The sequence below is a fragment of the Condylostylus longicornis genome, unplaced genomic scaffold (genome assembly GCF_029603195.1).
Source record: "Condylostylus longicornis isolate FDR11 unplaced genomic scaffold, ASM2960319v2 ptg000125l, whole genome shotgun sequence".
Taxonomy (NCBI): Eukaryota; Metazoa; Arthropoda; class Insecta; order Diptera; family Dolichopodidae; genus Condylostylus; species Condylostylus longicornis.
The window spans coordinates 358,634-377,407 of record NW_026578093.1 but is presented as its reverse complement, the minus strand read 5'-3'; the positions used below and the strand labels follow the sequence as shown (position 1 = coordinate 377,407).

Sequence of the window (18,774 nt, the reverse complement as noted above, 5' to 3'; positions counted from 1 at the left end):
CAATATTGACGTAAATATTAATATACAATCAAGAAAGCAATTAAATGTGGAGTTAGAAGGATTTATTAAAATCATACAAAGAGCTGCATGGAACAATACAAAAATGTCAAAGTACAAACCGACAGCAAATAGCTATCCTCGAGAAATAACTGATTTAGTAGGTGAAAAGAGAAGGGCAACGTTCGCGTCACCCTGATGATAAAACTGTTTTAAACAGACTTTCCCAGGTGTTTAAAAGAAAAACCCAAGAATTTAAGTCGGCAACATACGAGAATTATATAAAGAACTTGTCAGCTACGAGGGAACCGAGCAAAAGCAGACCGATTAGGCACGCTCCGACACTGATGAAAGCAAATGGCAGTTGGGCGAGGAGCAATATAGAGAAGGCCGAATTGTTTGCTGATCACTTGGAAAACATGTTCACGCCAAATGGAATAACCTCACATGTGGGTTTGGTAGAATCTATCGCAAATGAAGCAGACAGCATAGCTCCACTTACACAATTAGAGGTTGCGGAAGAGATAAGATCCCTGAAGTTGACAAAATCGCCAGGTTTTGATCTTATTACTGCGGAAGTACTGAGAGAGCTACCAGGCGAGTCGCTGGAACATCTGACGAAAATCATGAATGCAGCTATGGATTTAAGGTATGTTTCTTGTGCTTGGAAAGTCGCGGAGGTAATTAGGGTGCCGAAACCCGGGGAAGTCCTTGAGGGAAACAAAGTCTTACAGGCCCATTTCACTGTTACCAATGATGTCTAAGCTTTTTGAAAAACTGCTATTAAGGAGATTGAAGCCAATAATAGAAAATAGGGGCCTAATACCGAACCATCAATTTGGTTTTACAAGAAACCATTTTACAATAGACCAGGTCCATAGAACAACTAATATTATAGAAATGGGCTTGGAAAATAAGGAGATCTGCTCTTCCATGTTTGTAGACGTAGCACAGGCATTTGACAAGGTGTGACACAGGGGCCTTATACTTAAGTTAGGGCAAATGTTACCATCGTCATTTGTAGAAATTTTGAAATCTTACTTAGCTGATAGATTATTTAGAATTAAACAAGATGCTGAATACTCCACGCTAAGAGAAATAAAGAGCATATAAAGAAGAAACACATAGAATTAGAAAATAAATATAGTGAAAATTATTGGCTCCTAGGTCGTAAGTCCAATTTGGCAATTGATAATAAAATCTTAATTTATAACCAAATCATTAAACCAATATGGCGATATGGCACTCAGCTGTGGGATTGTGCCAAAAAGACTCACATTAACAAATAAAAATGCGCCATGGTATATACGTAACAGTGATATCCACAGGGACTTAGGAATTCCTTTGGTTGTGAATGAAATTAGGAGTTGTGCTATAAAGCATAGGGCTCGTCTAGAACAGCATGTAAATATGAAAGCAGCTCGGTTGCTAGACAATGGCGTTATGACTGAAAGACTTAAACGAACAAGACTATTCGATTTAACACGAAATACCAATTTCCTTATGGAAGGTATTTAATTCCTGCACGGAAAAACGAAGTAAGCGCGGAGGTAATAGTTGGTCTGTAGGACCAGTTTTATCCTTTCAGAATTTAGGTGATTTTTTAGGGTAGAAGTCATGCTCCCCCACTATCGGAAAAAAAAGGCAGATAGAGCCGTCCTTCTTCGTCTTTCGAGATTTTTTCACCTAGTAGAAAAAAAAAAATTTTATTTTTGCCTAAACCTTTTCTTTATTTAAAAAATTTAATTCTATATGTTCACCCGCAGTTTTAAAAAAATAGGTATACATTCATAATTATGTATGTTTGTGCTTAAAATTTTATTTCTAATTTTTTGAACAAAAAATTTTAAAATGTTGAATTCTAATACATTCATGTACATACATATATTTGAATAAAAATATTATTTTATTTTTGCTTAAACCTTTTCTTTATTTGAAACATTTATTTCTGTATATTACCCCCATGATTTAATAATTATGTGTTTTTAAATATTATTCAATTCATATAGAAAGCTTAAAAAAAATCAGTTAGGAAGCTTTAAAAAAAATATTCATACATATTTATGTACTTAACTATTATAACAATATTTTTTTGGAAATTTTCTTTAAACTTTTATATAATAATATTTATCTGTTATATATTAAAAAAAAATAAAACAAAAAATTTAAACAAAATAAAAAATATGTTTTTTTAAAATAATCCAAAAAAAGAAAAATACGACAACATCCAGGCAAGCATTGATCCAATAATCTTCTGGCTATGAGACTACCACGCTACCCACTTCTCAGGTTTCAGAAAGTACGGGTACTTCTAGAAGGGCTAGATACATGGGACAAAAGTCATTAAATAGAGTTTGCCTCTAGGGTCCCAGAAAAAGCGAGAATCCTAGCCGCCCTCCCCCTTCACCACCTCCCAAGTAGGGGTAATTTTTTATTTACTTTTGGTGGTATAAATATTGTATGTATATTCATATTTGGAAGTGTGAGTTATAACAAATAGTGATCAAATCTACATTGTTTTATAATAAGTATGTACGTACGCATTTAGTTATGTATTCTTTTCGCGATCTGTTGCAAAATGTATTAGTAAGCAAAACATAAGTGTACATTAAACTTCTTGACAATATATTTTTAGGGCAAAATTTTATAAGAAAATGTTATTCTATTGCATTAAACTTTTTACAAATAGGGTATTTTCAAAAAAATATTTAGAACGGAAACTCGCTGATATTGATTTGTAAGGGAGAAACTATGTTAATTTATTTTAAACAAAAATAAAATTATCAATTAATTATCAATAAAAAAAAGTTCATCTAGGAAATCGCATTTTTCAGGGTTCGAACCTGGGACTTTTTGCATAGAAATCGTATTCTATACACATAACACTATACACGTTAGAACTGGTGCTAGCTCATTCTACAGTGATGCGTTTTATTCGCATGTATTATAAACTCCAAATACATACATGCATGCATTTAAGAGCGATTTATTTTATGCGTATACAGTAATTTATCGCTTAGAGTGCTTATTGTAAAAGGTATTTTACAATTTTATGCGACATAACTCAAAGCGAGGTTCTAAAATAAATTACTCAAAAGGTATTAGATTACTTATTAGGAAAAATAAATATCTATATGCATATTACGGGAGTGTTTTTGAAGAAATAAAGGAAATTTAAAATATTTCAGCCACAGAATGGAACACAATTTCAAAACTACAGGCATAATACTTGCAAGGCTTGTAATGCAAGCACGCGCGACTAGTTTTATATAAATCTATTATGCAATATTTTTTATATTTTTGAAAATAATGTTTCATAATAACCATGAAAGTATGAAATGTAATAAATATATATTCATATGCACATCAAATATTCATATGTGTATATGAATATGTATGTACGTAAATATTTACATGTACTCAATTTGTATTAAAAAAGTGCAAGTTAAAGAAGAACGAAACATAAATAATTTGAAATTTTTCTGTACCTTCGAAGGTTTCTTTTTGACCTGAAATTTGCGTTTTTATATTTTCTTTATTACACAATATGTATGTACATACTACAGTTAGTACTATGACTTGATTTACGTAAGGCATTATTCTCCCAAGCGATAAAAAGTGTTATTGTAACTTATATTCTTTTTAACAATTTTTAAGCAAAAATAGGGGGATCTTACTTCTAATGTTTTTGTAGAATGGGTAAATTTCATTTTCTTAACAATAATTAATCTGATCTCACTTTCAAGATTTTATATGAGCGTTGTTAAAGCAAAATATCTTAATGTTAAGCAAGAATTTGGAAACATAAACCACTGCTGGTGTATTTCAAATGTATATAAATATTGTAAAAAATCTAAATTTTTTAATCAGTTTCTGTTATTCATTTAAACAAGACTATATTTTGATAACAAATATAAATTAATTAAACACTGAAATGAAGTATATGGTAAGTTTTAAATTTCTATTTTTTTTAAATAATCTTGTATTTATATAACATTATAAATGCATGTAAAAACGATAAAGTGTTAAAAACCTTAAAAAATATGAAAAGTTGCTAAACCAATGTGAAGAACACTTTGGAAATTTTTAAATAAATTTGGATTGAGTATTAAAGGCTACTACAGTCATTATGAATTTTAGTTTTTTAAAGAAATTATATTTAACAGTTTTTAAATCAGATTAACAGTTTCTAACTAACAGTGACAAAAAAAAACATTTTACGAATGAAACCCAAATGTTTACAATACTTGAAGTAATTAACACAGTTTAATTTTTAAAGTTTAATGTGAACTACGACTATGTAGTTTTATTTGTATTTTACAAATTTGGCTTTGTATTCTCGGAACAAACTACTAAACTGAAATTAAACTAGATATGCTTTTAAATTAAAATAAAAAGCTGACATTGTTTAATTTTTTTTTTTATCTTACCATGGGAGCTGTATAATATTATTGATTTTATAGTTATAGAACACCTATTTTCGATAACATTAAAGAAAGGTTTTAAGATACGTAAATATGTAAAAGTGAGACGGTGTGCGCGAAGCAAATCCATTTCGCTATCCTGTGCTTACGGTACTTCCTACCCTAGGCTTTTATTAAACGTTCCTATCAAAGATGTTTACTTGTATTTGCAGACAACGTCTTTCTCAGAGCCGGTTTCTTAATGTCATTACGGGATTCATTCTTTTCTGTGATGTCACTCCGGAATTGTTTTTATAGTTCACACAATTTTTGTAAGACCTCTGTCTAAACTTCTTACTATTTTGCTTATGTCCAGGAGCTTTATCAAAGGAGGGCACACATTTATGCACTTTTTAAGTAGAATATCTAAATGAATCTAGTCAAACAAAATTAGATATTTGTTTAAGATGTTTGCCGTGTAAAGCAAATTTATTATCTTCATTTTGTTGAACTAAAAAGCCCTTCTACAAAATGCATTAAGTTCGAAATATTGAATCAAAATTAAGATCAGATAATAAACCGTTGACTTGCAAAATATAGAAAATTATATCTATATACCAACCCAGCAGTAGTAACTTGACCTTGAATTCTCTACAAAAAATACATCTGCATAAATTTCATACATAGTATCTATATACACATGATAGAATAATAAAGTTGGGTCAAACCAATGGTTTGTATTATAGCACTTTTCCCTTCAACAAGTGAAAATTCTGCTTTTAAATATAGTTTATGTGTACCTACCACACTATTAAAATTATTTTCATTCATATATAAAACTATTTCTAGATTGCATGTATTTAGGATGACGCATATACGAGTATGCAGTCTTTGAAATAAAGCAAAAATTAATATAAAAAGGGGTTAACATAATGCTCGATTTTAAGGGTTAATTGTGTGAGTTAAGAAAAATAATTATGTTTTTTAATTTCATGGAATTTACCGTTAGCTTTTCGCGTTTATAAAAATTTGAAAAAACTTGCGGTTTCGGAAATATAAGGTGTCAAAAATTCAAATTTTACGAATTTCAAGAGGCGCTAACTTGAGAGGGGGTGGAGATGGAAAAAAATTTTCTTTTAACGAAATGAACTATTTGTTAATGTCTAAAAGCCCCTAATGAATTTCAAAGTTCTACATTATGGGGTCTAGAAGAAAACCGACATCAAAAATTTGGAAAAAAAGAACTTTAGATAACGGCAAATTTGAACGGCCATTTTGTTTTTCTAAAATTTAAGTATAGTATACCGCGCAAGGAGAAGCAAGCCACTGCCTTTCTGCGTTTGCAAAATTTCAAAAATGCTTATAGTTTCATTGCAACAAATATTTAAAAAAGGCCATTTTTAGGGTTTTGGGGGGGTATAACTTCTAGAGGGGGAGAGATAGGTAAAAATTTTGTTCTACGGAAATAAGTTTCTAGTAAAGATCTATGTACGCATGAAATTTCAGCTTTCTATCTTCAACGGTGTAGAAGTTTTGTAAACAAAAAAGTGTCCACGGAAGGACGGACGGACGGACGGACGGACAGAGTGAAACTTATAAGCACTTTTTTCAAAAATTTTTTTGGAAAAGTGCTAAAAACACTAACACTTCGCAAAAATACAATAATATTGAAATCCAACTATGCACAACATAAATACACGTTCTATCCTATTCCTATATAAACTTTACTATCATCGTACTTTGTTAACGTTAAGTACGCTGCAAATAAAGTAGGATATAAAGAAACATGTGAATTAGAGTTTGTATTCACTTCAATAAAAAAAATTTAATCTTTGGCGTATTAGCGTTTTTATCTGATTTTTATGGTTTTGCTTATATTCATTATAGAAAAAAATATATCTTATATTTACATATTACTCTAGAATATTAAAATTGTAAGCACGGCTGTAATTGAACGTCAATAATTCATTAGCAAACAAATAATGCAAAACGTCTTTTATTTGTATGTTATCTTATTTTTCTGATAAAAGTTTTGCGAAACTTTTTTGTACTACTTTATGAACCAATGTAGTCTTACAATTATTTTTTTTCCGTGCGTTAACCTACTCTTCGATATTAACATTGGTATAGAGCTGCCAAGGACACCACACAACTTAAAGAGATTGTTTTAAATATTTCAAAAACTAATGAATTAATACGAAATTTTTTAAAAATATGTCTAATACTATTTTACATATTTTTTCTAAGTCGCTTTCGAACGGTTTCCAAAAACTTCGTCGCAATCAAAACGTCGAAATTCAAGAAAAGTTCTTGTATAGAATTGCACTGAAATATGTATTAAAGATACGTTCTCGTTCTAAATGAAAGCATTTTTAAGTTTTTTATAAATTTAACATATTTATTAATACAAAAATTTAAAATATGAAAAATTAAAGGAATCGTTAAAATTAAAATAAAGCTTTAACACTTTCTCGGATTTCAAGACAAAATTCATATAAATTAAAAAAAATGTATAAATTGAAATAGATTTTTGAAATTTTGAAAAAAAAAATTGGTTAAAATTAAATATTCATTAAATTAAGATTGGAAAAAGGTTTTTCAATTATTACTGTTGGAATTTAGAATTTTTAATGTTTAGCAAAAATCAGCATCTAGCGTTATTGGGGATTCTGTGTCGGGTGATGTTGTTGGATGTGTAGACGTAGATGCTAATGGCAAAGCGAGGTATTAGTGTATTCTAATGTAATATTTTAAATATATTTCTGATTTTTGAATATTTCAAAATCAAGTTGTTTTACTCATTCCACGAAAAGTTTGGCAATCGTGTGCCTACTTTTATCCCAGATATATTTAGTGCGGGAAACTGCACTAAAACCTTAAAAACTAATTTTAAATACTTCAAAACAAGTTCTTGTGCTCAGATTGTTTTTACTTGTTATCACAAATTATATTTTTTTGTTGATTTTATTAATTAGCAGAAAATTTGTAATAAAAGCAATATGAAAATGTAAAAAATGAATCATTTATACAGTCTCCGCGATGTAGTAGGGATGAGAACAGGCATACATAATATAGAGTAGGGATGAAAACGGCATACATAACATAATATTATGAAATTGTGAATATGATTTTTTTTTGTTACGTTTTAGTATGTTACTTCTTTTATCGCAAAAATCTGGCCGCAATTTGTGTATTGTACAGGGTGTTTCGCATAAGGTGGCAAATAATTTCAGGGATGATTCCTTGATCAATTTCCAGTAAAAAATTGTATGGGTGGGGAAGAGTGCAGATATACTTATTTTCGAGCTACACTCTTTTAAAAAAGAAAAGTACCAGATTTTTCCTGCATATTAATAAATGCTGCAATTGATTTTTTATCATTACGCCTTACAATCAATTTGATCGGTGCTATAGTTTTCTAGATACCGTCTGTCAAATTTAGAATTTTGTTTTTTTTTTTCAATTTTTTTTTAGTTCTCGAAAATTTTCAAGTTCCTCGAAAATTTGTGTTATTTTTTTTCGATTGGCCATCATAAAATTCAAAAGTTAATCCACATAACATTTTCTCCATCTCTCAAAGTTTTGCGAGTAAAACGTGTTAAATGTGCATATTTAACACATGAAAAATGCATATTTCACACATTTCATCATGAATGGTTTGAAAAAAAAAACTGTGTGTAAGTTTTGTATGTTACTTTTTTAAGTATTAGAAAAAGAAACAAATAAAAAGAATTTATTTTATTCTTTCATTTAATCTTTTATTACTAAACTCGATGAAACCAAAACTTAAACTAAACTTTTTACTTTCTTAAATCTTATTATAAAAGTATTCAAAAATCAAATCGATTTTTGTTCAATTTCTTACATAGTAACATTAATTTATTAAAACAAGAAAAAAAATATAATTTACGTAATATTCTTCTTTTCAAATGCAATAAATTTTGTTTGTTGCACTTGAAAAGGAAATTGTGAAACAAATTTTTATTTTGCCGTTTTGTAAAATGATCCTTCAATTTTAATGAACGAAAAAAAATAATTTCATGTTTGCGTTTTCATGTAATTTAATATTTCAGTTAATGAACTTGAAAAATAAATGTGTTGAAATTTAGTTTTTTATATTTTAATTGTTTGTTCAAAATTAGGATAGGTCAAGTATTTAAGAAATAATAATAATAAGAATAATAAAAAAAAAGAAATCAGAAATTATGATTCTTATGTTTGAATTTAAATAAGTCATAAAATTGTTTAAGTTGAAATTTTAAGAATCATATAATCAATTTTATATTTTATTACTTTTAGAACTAATAGAGTTTAGTTCTATTATTCTGGATAAAATCTCATTGGTTGGATATATAACTCCCCCATCCTTAAGATTTTTGTTCTCCTGGGCAAAACATTGAGGATAATTTTTTTTATATTCTTTAAAGGTTTTTTTTTCTTGCTTTAATTAACATATAACTTAAAATGATTAAAATAAAAAGCATTATTATTACAAAAATTGTATTAAAATATGTTAAATTTTCATTAAAATTTCTTTTATTTTTAATTTCATGAATTTCTTTATTATTTTCTGATTGCTTTAGATTTAAATGCTCTAATTTAATTGTATTATTAATATTTTTAATTGTGGTATAATTCGGAATAACGATATTATACTTAAACTTTTTATTTTTGTTTGAAAATTTAATATTATTTATTTCAATAGTACAATTGTTAAAGTAAATTATATAATTTTTATTTAGTAAATATCTTATACCATTACAATCGCTCTTTAAAGTATGGTTTTGAGCATTTATTATTAAAATCATACCTTTATTTATTTCTTCTATCTTGTAACTTTTTTCAGAAGTTTTAGAACAATTATCATATGACATTATAACTAGGTTTGAAATACAATTTGAAGTTAATTGCAATTTTTTTATATATCTCTCCTGGGTAAGGTAATATGTTTTATTTTTGAAAGATATAATATCAGAACTTGGAATATCAACTAGTTCAAAGTTTGTATTTAGTAATCCAAATATTTTGTATTTAATAGCCTTTTCGGTGCTTAAAACTGGTATTGCCAAAACAAATACTTATTTATTATCATTTGTTGTTGCTAAGGAACTCTTAAGTTCTTGATTTTTAAAAACGTCGATATTATAAAGATCTATTTCTTCTGGTGTTAAGATTGATCTATTTATTATTTGGTGTTTGAAGAAGATTACGTTTTCTTGGTTTTTCTCAATTTCGTCGTTTAAAAGTTAATATTGGTAGGTATCTGCAAGTATTGCAATTGCTTAGTTATATTATTATTTTCCATTGAAACGTCAATTAATATGTGATTTTTGTTTATAGTTTTCTGTAAAATATTAAGATTGTTCTGAATGTTGTCGTTAATTTTTATTTGGTTATTATAATTTGTTATTAAATTATGGGTGTTTTGTTCAGAGTTTTTCATATGTTCTTCAATTTCAATTTTATCGTCTTCGTCCATTGTACCAAATATCCATTTTAAGAATGAACCACCAACGTTCATCAATGCTCTTTTATGTCTTTAAGGAATTAGTGTTTTAGTCGTATGTTTAATTTTATTAATTTTGTCAGTTAAAGTTTTTAAGATAACGTCGTCTTGTGATAATTTGTACGACTCGTTTATATAGGATTCTATAGTTTTAATAATATATTCGATTTCATTTAAATCGATAGTATGAAGAATTTTAATATAACTTAATATAACTACTGGGTAAAATCATGGAGGCGATTATAGTAATTTGAAAAAGTATTCTAAAAATGACTTTAATTTGATGGATTATCTGAAAAGAATTTATACTTTCTTTTAATTCTGGTAGGGTGTAAATTTTTATTGTTAATATCAGTGATTTTATTTGTGTATTTTTTCACTTTAATTTTTTTGTAGCGAGGGGGTTCTTTATGACGAACTATAGCCGGATTTTTTATTAATATTTCCGATTCGATTGGAATTTCGAAGTGTATTCTATCTTTATTTAATTTAGTAATAATTTTTTCTTTATTTTGATGTAACCTATCTTTAATTTCTTGAAGATTTGAAATTCTATTATTAATAAAATCTATTGGTTTAATTTTAGTTACCGAATGAATAGAATTATTATAAGCTTCTACAGCTTTTAGAATTTAGCTTCCTGTACCTTAATTTGGTTCCGTTAAGGATAATATTCTAATATGTTCAATAGTAGTTCCATGAGCCCTTTCTATATCTGAATTTCCTGTATGACTTTTAGGCGGAGTGAAGTGAACTTCAATATTTTCAAGTCTACAAAAGTCTGTATTATTTAAATTATCAAACTCATTGTCAAAAATATATTTTAAAGGTTTACCAAATAATGAATTTCTTTGTCTTAGGGCCTGAATTAATTTTACACTATTTCTATCATTTAGTTTAGCAATATAAAGATGTTTCGTGAACTTATCAATTGTGGTCAAAAATACTTCTTTTTTTAAATAATAAGTATCGACATGAACTAATTGATTTGGTTCAGAAGGTGTTTCGGTTATATTAAAATTATATTTGGTAGGTTTTCTATCGTATTTAGCTAAATTACAAATATCGCAATTATTTGCGAACTTATAAAAAAAAATCTTTTAGTTTTGGATAGAAATAACGATCTTTGACTTCATTAAAATTTTCTAATATTCCACGATGATTAGTTTTTTCGTGAAAATCTTTTATAATATTAATGAGATCATCCTCACTTTCTACATCTTGAGCTAATTTAGTACATTTAATTAATTTAATTTTTCTATTATTACCAAACAGTTCAATTAATTTTTTCTGTAAAATATTAAATTTACTATAATCTAATTCGGAGTAAATTGCAGTTATACCTTCTTTTATTGTTTTCCTCAAAATATCGTTTAAGTAATTTACATTGCATAAATCTTGTTCAGATATAAAAACTTTATAATATTTATTATATTTCACTATTATTTCGCTGGTTTTAGTTTTTACATGCAACGATGCAATTTTCTTTCAAAAAGTGAAATATTTTTAAAAACAAAAGACACTAAATTCTTTGCCCTGCACCTGTATAGGGTGAACCATAATTTCTACATTGATCAATATTTTTTTTAATATGGTCTAGATTAATTCAAAAAGAATTTTCATCATTTATAAATTTGTAGGTAACCAAAAAAGTTGTTATTGTTTTCAATTTTCAAAAAAATTGTAGAAAGTGATTTCCATTTTGATATTATAACCTACAACAATTTTGTTGCTAGCTGTGATACGCGTAAGTTATACTACAAAATGAAAAATAATATTTATGATAAAATACACAATATTTCTGGTGTCAAAATTCTCAAAACACTCATTTCCGGAAACCTAAAAGTGAAACGTGTTATGTGATTATTAATTTGAATTCTAACAAAATCTACATATATATACTTTGCAATACACATTATCGTTTTTAGAGAAACTTGTTTCATGCATAGAAAAAGTAAATATATAAGAACCTTTGATTAATTATCAACATTAACATGCATATAGAAAAAAAACATTTAAGTAGACATACTTGCTCATTACATTTTCAAGAAATACTAAATTTCCCACACCAGCAGCACTTGTACACCTTCAAACCATTAGATTTTCGAAACCGTGTTTCATCTTTGGAATGATATTTTGTTATTATACTCTGTATTGTCAATTTTTTACCAGTATTATGTAAGGTTTTCCGTACTGTCTGGAGGTTGCAACTTCCGCAGCGGTAGTGGCAATAGTTTTCTTACAATACCAACACACCACAAAAAATTTATATATGCATCTATCATGAATGATGTATACAAGAAACTTAACAATTATAATTTCATAAGCAAACTTTAATGATCAAATGATGAAGTTTTACTCAAAAAATTTAATGAAGGGCCTGATTGTCTGTCGCGCTATTTTACTCGACATGTGAGAAGAAAATAAGTAACTATCATATATTTATATGATGTAATTTTTGAGTCAGAAGATATGTTGGGTATTATGTATCTCGTTTTTTTCTAAAATAAATATACATATATGCAAAATTTATTCACTTCGTTTTTGAAAGTGGACATCCAGTCGATAATTTGAGAAAAAATGCAACAAGCCAATTGAAAAAATGAGTAATCTTATTGGAAAAAAGAAATACCAATTAGAAAAACCGAGAATTCTTATTTGAAAGACAGACTGCAAAACTTTTATGACGTTTTAGAAACACAAATGGCATTAACATATAAATTTATCCATAATATCTTCTCTTCTCTTCTCTTTATTCTTCTACTATGAGGAAAATAAAAAGGATCTTTTTCTTCAAGTTTTATACTGCGAATAAATCTTTTGCATAATTATATCAAAAAAAGAAGTCAAAAATATTATATTCTGTTAAAAATGCACACCAAAATTCCATCTATAAAATTAATTTATGGACGATAAGCAGTGAAACGTATGTCAATCATTGATAAAATAGAAATCTTGAAAAGACAATTATTGAAATTTTATACGAATTTTTTTTCCAAACCTTCTGATTTTATTTATTTGTGCTAAAACATAAGGTTACATAGCAAGTAAATACTCTAGGGTTGATATAATTCAATCGAGAAAAAAATGCTAAATAAAACAAGCAGCAAATAAGAGGCTCAAGAAAAAAAAACTCGTTGTTTTGCATTTATTGCTTTAATTTGGTCCAAAAATTATATTAAGTTTTTAATATTATTTTAGATCGCCCTTGTCCTCCTTTTTGTCGTTGTCAGTATTTATGCAGAAGAACAACTACAAGCATCTGATGAAAAAAAGACTGATAAGAGAGGTATTTATGGACTCGGCTACGGATACCCTGCCTTACATGGGTATTACGGTGGCTACAGAGGATATCATGGTAAGAAAATTTGGAAAATATATTAATACTTCTGCTTAAAGGAATAAAAGGAATAGGTACATCTTTTAATAAATTAAAATTGTATTAGGTCTAGTGATATTGGTAGCATAGTTCATTATTGTAAACAGTGTAATTAATTGCTGTTTAGGATTTTATTAATTATTTTTTGAATATGTCTAATTCTTTTTAGATTTTTATTTCTGCTCTTATTGTTTTTATATATGTACGGTACTTTGATAATTAATAATAAATTATATTAATTTAATAATGATAGTTAAGAAGACTGAATAGAAATGAAAATAATTTCCGACCGCTTTTTATACAATGCGAAATGTTATGTGATGGCACCAAATTTGTCAAGTTTTCGGTGGGAATGCATTTCTTTTAGAGAGTCCGTGCGTGCAATCGTGTATCTCAAGATCGGCTGAACCGATTTTGATGAAACTTTATATGTAGTTTATTTTTGCTATAGCCATCTTGGACTGATCAACTTCTGGAATATATTAAACCTCGGAAACTGGATTTTTTGAAGCCAATTTTACATTTTTGCGTATATAAGGAGAAATAATAAATGGGTTGTTAAAACAATAAATCCATAAATTTGTTGGAAAGATCAGGCCTCAGAAACCAATCTGGGACTGATCTTACATTTTTTACAACATCTACGGAACGGACCGATGGAATTTCTTGGAATTTGATATTTCAGCTCTGGTTTTTATTGAAACTAACTAGTGAACTTTTTAAGGAATTTTGGTGGCACAAAGCGAAATTCTACTAAGAGCCAAATTTACACTTTTCTGTAAAGTGGAAGTGTTCAAAATGAATTTTAATAATCTTTTGTAACATTTTCACTAAACTAGGTAATACACATTGCGGTCGATTTTATGCTGACAAAATCAGATTTTTTCATTTTGGAACCCTACGCTGCTCCTCAACTCTTTTACGACTTTTCCTAATACATACAATTATTATCGATAAGATCAAAATCTTTAGTCAATTTTTCATTAATTTCTTCAGTCATTAAGATAAATATATTTATGTATATCTAATATAAATATATGCATAAAAATAAAACTACATAATATGTATATAAAACTGGCTAATACATTACATAAAATATATAAAAATATCATATAATTCCTTATACTTTTAGAAGAACAAAATTTCTATTCACGTCAAGATCCCACGCTTTTGAAACTTTTGTTAAATATTTGATTTAAGTCAAATTTTATTCACATTTTAAATTATGTATACTATTAGTAAAAGTATTAAGTAATATTAATTAGTAATAGTATACACTCAAACAACAATATAATTTTATTATGAAAAATTTATAATTTTTTATTTTTTTCGAACTTTTTTCTACGGACGAACATTTTTCTAATGACTTACACATAAAATGATGTGTAAAAAGATGTGTCAATATGTTAAATAAATATTTCCTTAAAAACGATAAAAAATATAAAAGTGACCCTTGTAAAAGTCTAGTTCCGGGTGCTTAACATATCCCAGGGGTATTTTAAATAACCTATCTTATTATAAAGAATTTGTATGCAATGCGGTCGGAAAAAAGTGAGAATCAATGATTTATTTATGTTAATCTGAATGTTATAATTGAATTGATTTAAGGTCGATCAATTAAATTTACTTTAAGAGAAAATTTTATATTTTTAATGTTAACGTTTATAACGTTTTGCGAGTAGGAGATGCATTAACAAATAAAATATGTTCGTACTATATTATTTTTTCTACTCTATAATCTTCTAAAATTTTATATTTATTATTAAATAAAGCGAATAAAAAAAGGAATAGCAAAAACTTTCTTCGCAGTTTTCATATAGCGAGAAAAAATTAATTTTTTTATTGTTGACAGCAATTTTGAAATTCCTTTCCATTTTACGCATTTTGAGTAAAAAATTTTTTTAATTTGGTCAGATGTTTTGACAATTGATCAGGTAAGTGGACAAAGGGGTTGACTAACATTTTGACGAAAATTGAGCTGTTCGGATAAAACATCATTAAATTTCATACATTTTCAACTGTGATTACTCTTATAGCCAGAAACTTAATAGAAGACGAGACGAGCTAAGTAACAAAAAAATTAATATTTTTACAATGTGTTAATAATTTCGTTTCAATTCATTATTTAAGTAAAATAAGTCACTAGAACACATTCTTTTAAAGAATATTAGAATGAAATGCGAATTGTATTTTGGGTTGAATGCTTTTAAAGTATGGGTCGTGAAACTTTCAATCAATTTGAAATTTATTGTAGTAACTGAAATTTGACTGCTGACTAAACAATGTTGGAAATTCTGTTATAATTTTTAAAACAATTAGTACTACTGTTACTGTCTTGAGAAAAATTAAAAATATTCTCATTAAAACTAAAAGAAGCAACTTCATTATTCAAAATTAATTCATTTTCATTATCATACAATAGGTATTTCAAGATTGTATCTACATTGTTTAGACAAGAAAATAGTTCGAAGATATTTAAATCTCAAAGCGATACACTTTAATGAACATGAATGGTGAAAGATTTACTAACATTGATATATATAATGCCATATATATCTTTTAGGCCACCAAGTGGAAATTATTTTCCGAAATTTTGAATCGGAAAAAATTACAAAAACAATTCTTAATGCTTTATATTTTCGAAGTATGCCGTTTTTTGTGAAATTTTTGAGTATTCTTTATTATTCTTACTTTATTTGGAATAGTTTTAGAAATTGAAAAAAGCAATGAAATAAAAATGATTTCATTGCTTTTTTTTCAATTTCTTTTTAAATTCAATTTTTTATTCAAAAATTTTACTTTATAATTTAGTATCCTTCCATTTGGAAGACAAAAATGGTTGTCTGAGCTAAAAATTGCAATTTTTTTTTAAATGCATTTTTTAGATGGAATTTACCAACCGATGTTTTTGAAATTTAAATTGTTAATTTGAAAAAAATATGTAAAATCAGTAGAGCTAAAAATATTGATTAATTTCCTTCACACAAATAAATTCCGACACCTCTTCCATTTAAATTCCATACAAATTTGGAATTTACTTTTAGATTTTCTCTCTGAGCTTGATGGCCTGATAGATATATATGGCATTAATATATACAGTAGGAAATCTACAAACATTTGTATACGTTTGTACAAACAAATATTTGCATTATTTTTAAATTTGGAAAAATGAATTGTTGAAATGAACACTTACTTTACTCATCACAAAGAAAAGATATCGTTAGTAATGAGAAAGAAATGCAATACAGATTTTTTTTGCGGAAATAATTTTCTTTAACATCAGAGATGAGGCATTTTGTAAACTTTTAAGATTTTCAAATTTAAAATGTCACAATAATATGCACATTTATATTGTGTACATATATTATGTATGTACATATATTAATTCTATGAAACCTCAAAATTTTTTAATAAATTCAATAGAAATTACGATTGAAGGGCTTCAATAATAAAAAAATAAACAAATTTTTTGTTTTGAACACTCTGAGCTTAAAAACGGGAACCGATCTATGTATTTCTTGAATAGTCTAAATCTGTTCTGTCGAAGAAAATTTTTTTAATGATTTTAATGATTTTTTAATGATAAAAAAGTTTTAATACTTTTAAAATTAATTCAACTTGATCTAGATCTAGTAGACTTTTATAGTCGCATTTTTTTTTCAATGATTTCGTTATGAATAAATTATTCTATTTATGAGCTATAAATTTTTATTTCACACCTTTTTCAGGATATTATCCCGGATATTATGATGGATATGGATACGGATATCATGGTTTAGGATTGGGACACGGATATCATGGAGGATATGTTGGATATCCCTCATTAAGTCATTTTTAAACTGCGACAACTAAATTAAATTACTTTACTTTTAAAAATAATTAAACAAAAAAAATGTTTGACTTGACTCAGTTAAAATTGTTCTAGGCTGCATATTTTAAAAAATTTTAATAAAGTTAAAGCAGTTTTTTTAAAGTAACTTGTTTTTCAATATATTTAATTGATGAAAGATTATAAAACAATGTCCGAAATGTGTGGAAAAATCTGAAATTTATATTAAAATAATTCGAAATTTCAACGGAAATTTCAATCAACACAATACAGGCCACAAAAATTTTTTCCACAAGAAAAAATCTAGAAAATATTCTAGTACTTACTCTTTTTGTTCGCTCTAGCATTTACTCAATTCGGACAACGGTTTCGGGTAGCTGCCATACAACTCAAAGGGATTTTCTTAAATATTGCAAAAACTACTAAAGGTATAAATATATAAATGTGTATACGTATACCAAATTACATTCTACATATATTTTTAAATATTCAAAAAATATAAAGCTAGATTCATAAAACTTGGCAGCTGTGTGTCCAATTATAGGTCACCTATATTCCTGAAGTTTTGGTGGAATGGCTTGACAGGTTCAGGTAGAATGTATCCCTGAAGTGTTGATGGATTGGCTTCACAGGTTTCGGTGGCTGTCAAACAACTCCAAAAGCAAATTAAAAATATTCAAAAAAATAGTAAAGTTAGGTTCATAAAACTTGACAGTTGTGTGTCTAATTATAGGTCAGACATATCTGTACAGTTTCTATAAAGTGGTTTGACAGGTTCGAGTACTTGGTATACGACAATGAAAGCTAATTCTGGAAATTTGAAAAACAAATTTTAAACTCAGATTGCCACGGTGCAGGGTATAATTCCATCGGTGTACAATTCCGATTGAAACGTTTTTACTTGTTATATTACATCTCAGTGGACAGCACGCTGAGCCAAAATTGAAGTTCTGTTTAGTGGACTCAATTTTAACCATAATTAGTTTAGCCTCACTCGTCTCTATTTTTGTTTCTTCAATATGTTTTATGGTGTTGTTAATTAAAATAGCAATACCTCTTGTTGAATAAGTGCTAGGATGAGCTGGCCTATAATATTTATGAACCAACTATAATACAAATCATTCTCCAAGTGACTTTCCGACAACGGATATTCATCGTTATTTTTAGTTTAAAAAAAAAAACATCTATGCACGCTTTCTACCCACAACATAATTGGCGTTCCCCACACCACTTCGTATTTTATTTACTGATATTTTTTAGGAATCACCTCGGGGTCGCTCGTTATTAATCGTCAATTATTAGCTTATTTTACTACTATAAAGTGTATTTTTAATTAAGTAGTTAACATCATTCAAGTTTCGTAAATTCTTGGCAATATGTGTATTTTATTTATATTATTTTCTGTAATTTGGCATGCTACTTTCTAGTAGACTAGTTTGCCATTCTCTGGCAACCTATAGTTACTTGTTTGTTTTACCATAAAAACCTCCTTCTCATTCCGCAAAACCCTGTTTGTTTCGCACATCCCCACAGCTAGATACCATACAACCAAACCGGTTAAATAATTTAGTTATATAGCAGGATCTTATTCTGTATCGCCAATTTTGACTTGTGACCTAGGAGCCAATACATTTCTTTATGTTTTAATTCTTATTCTGCC

General features: G+C 27.5%; 1 protein-coding gene across 1 annotated transcript; it reads left to right on the top strand.

Moving 5' to 3' along the window:
- Positions 1 to 3,785: 3,785 nt before the first annotated feature.
- On the top strand, positions 3,786 to 17,269 carry LOC129614888 (glycine-rich protein-like). Its single transcript, XM_055529840.1, has 3 exons — positions 3,786 to 3,943; positions 13,108 to 13,264; positions 17,014 to 17,269. The coding sequence occupies exons 1-3, from the start codon at positions 3,932 to 3,934 to the stop codon at positions 17,121 to 17,123; spliced, it is 279 nt and encodes a 92-aa protein (XP_055385815.1). The 5' UTR covers positions 3,786 to 3,931; the 3' UTR covers positions 17,124 to 17,269.
- Positions 17,270 to 18,774: the final 1,505 nt, after the last annotated feature.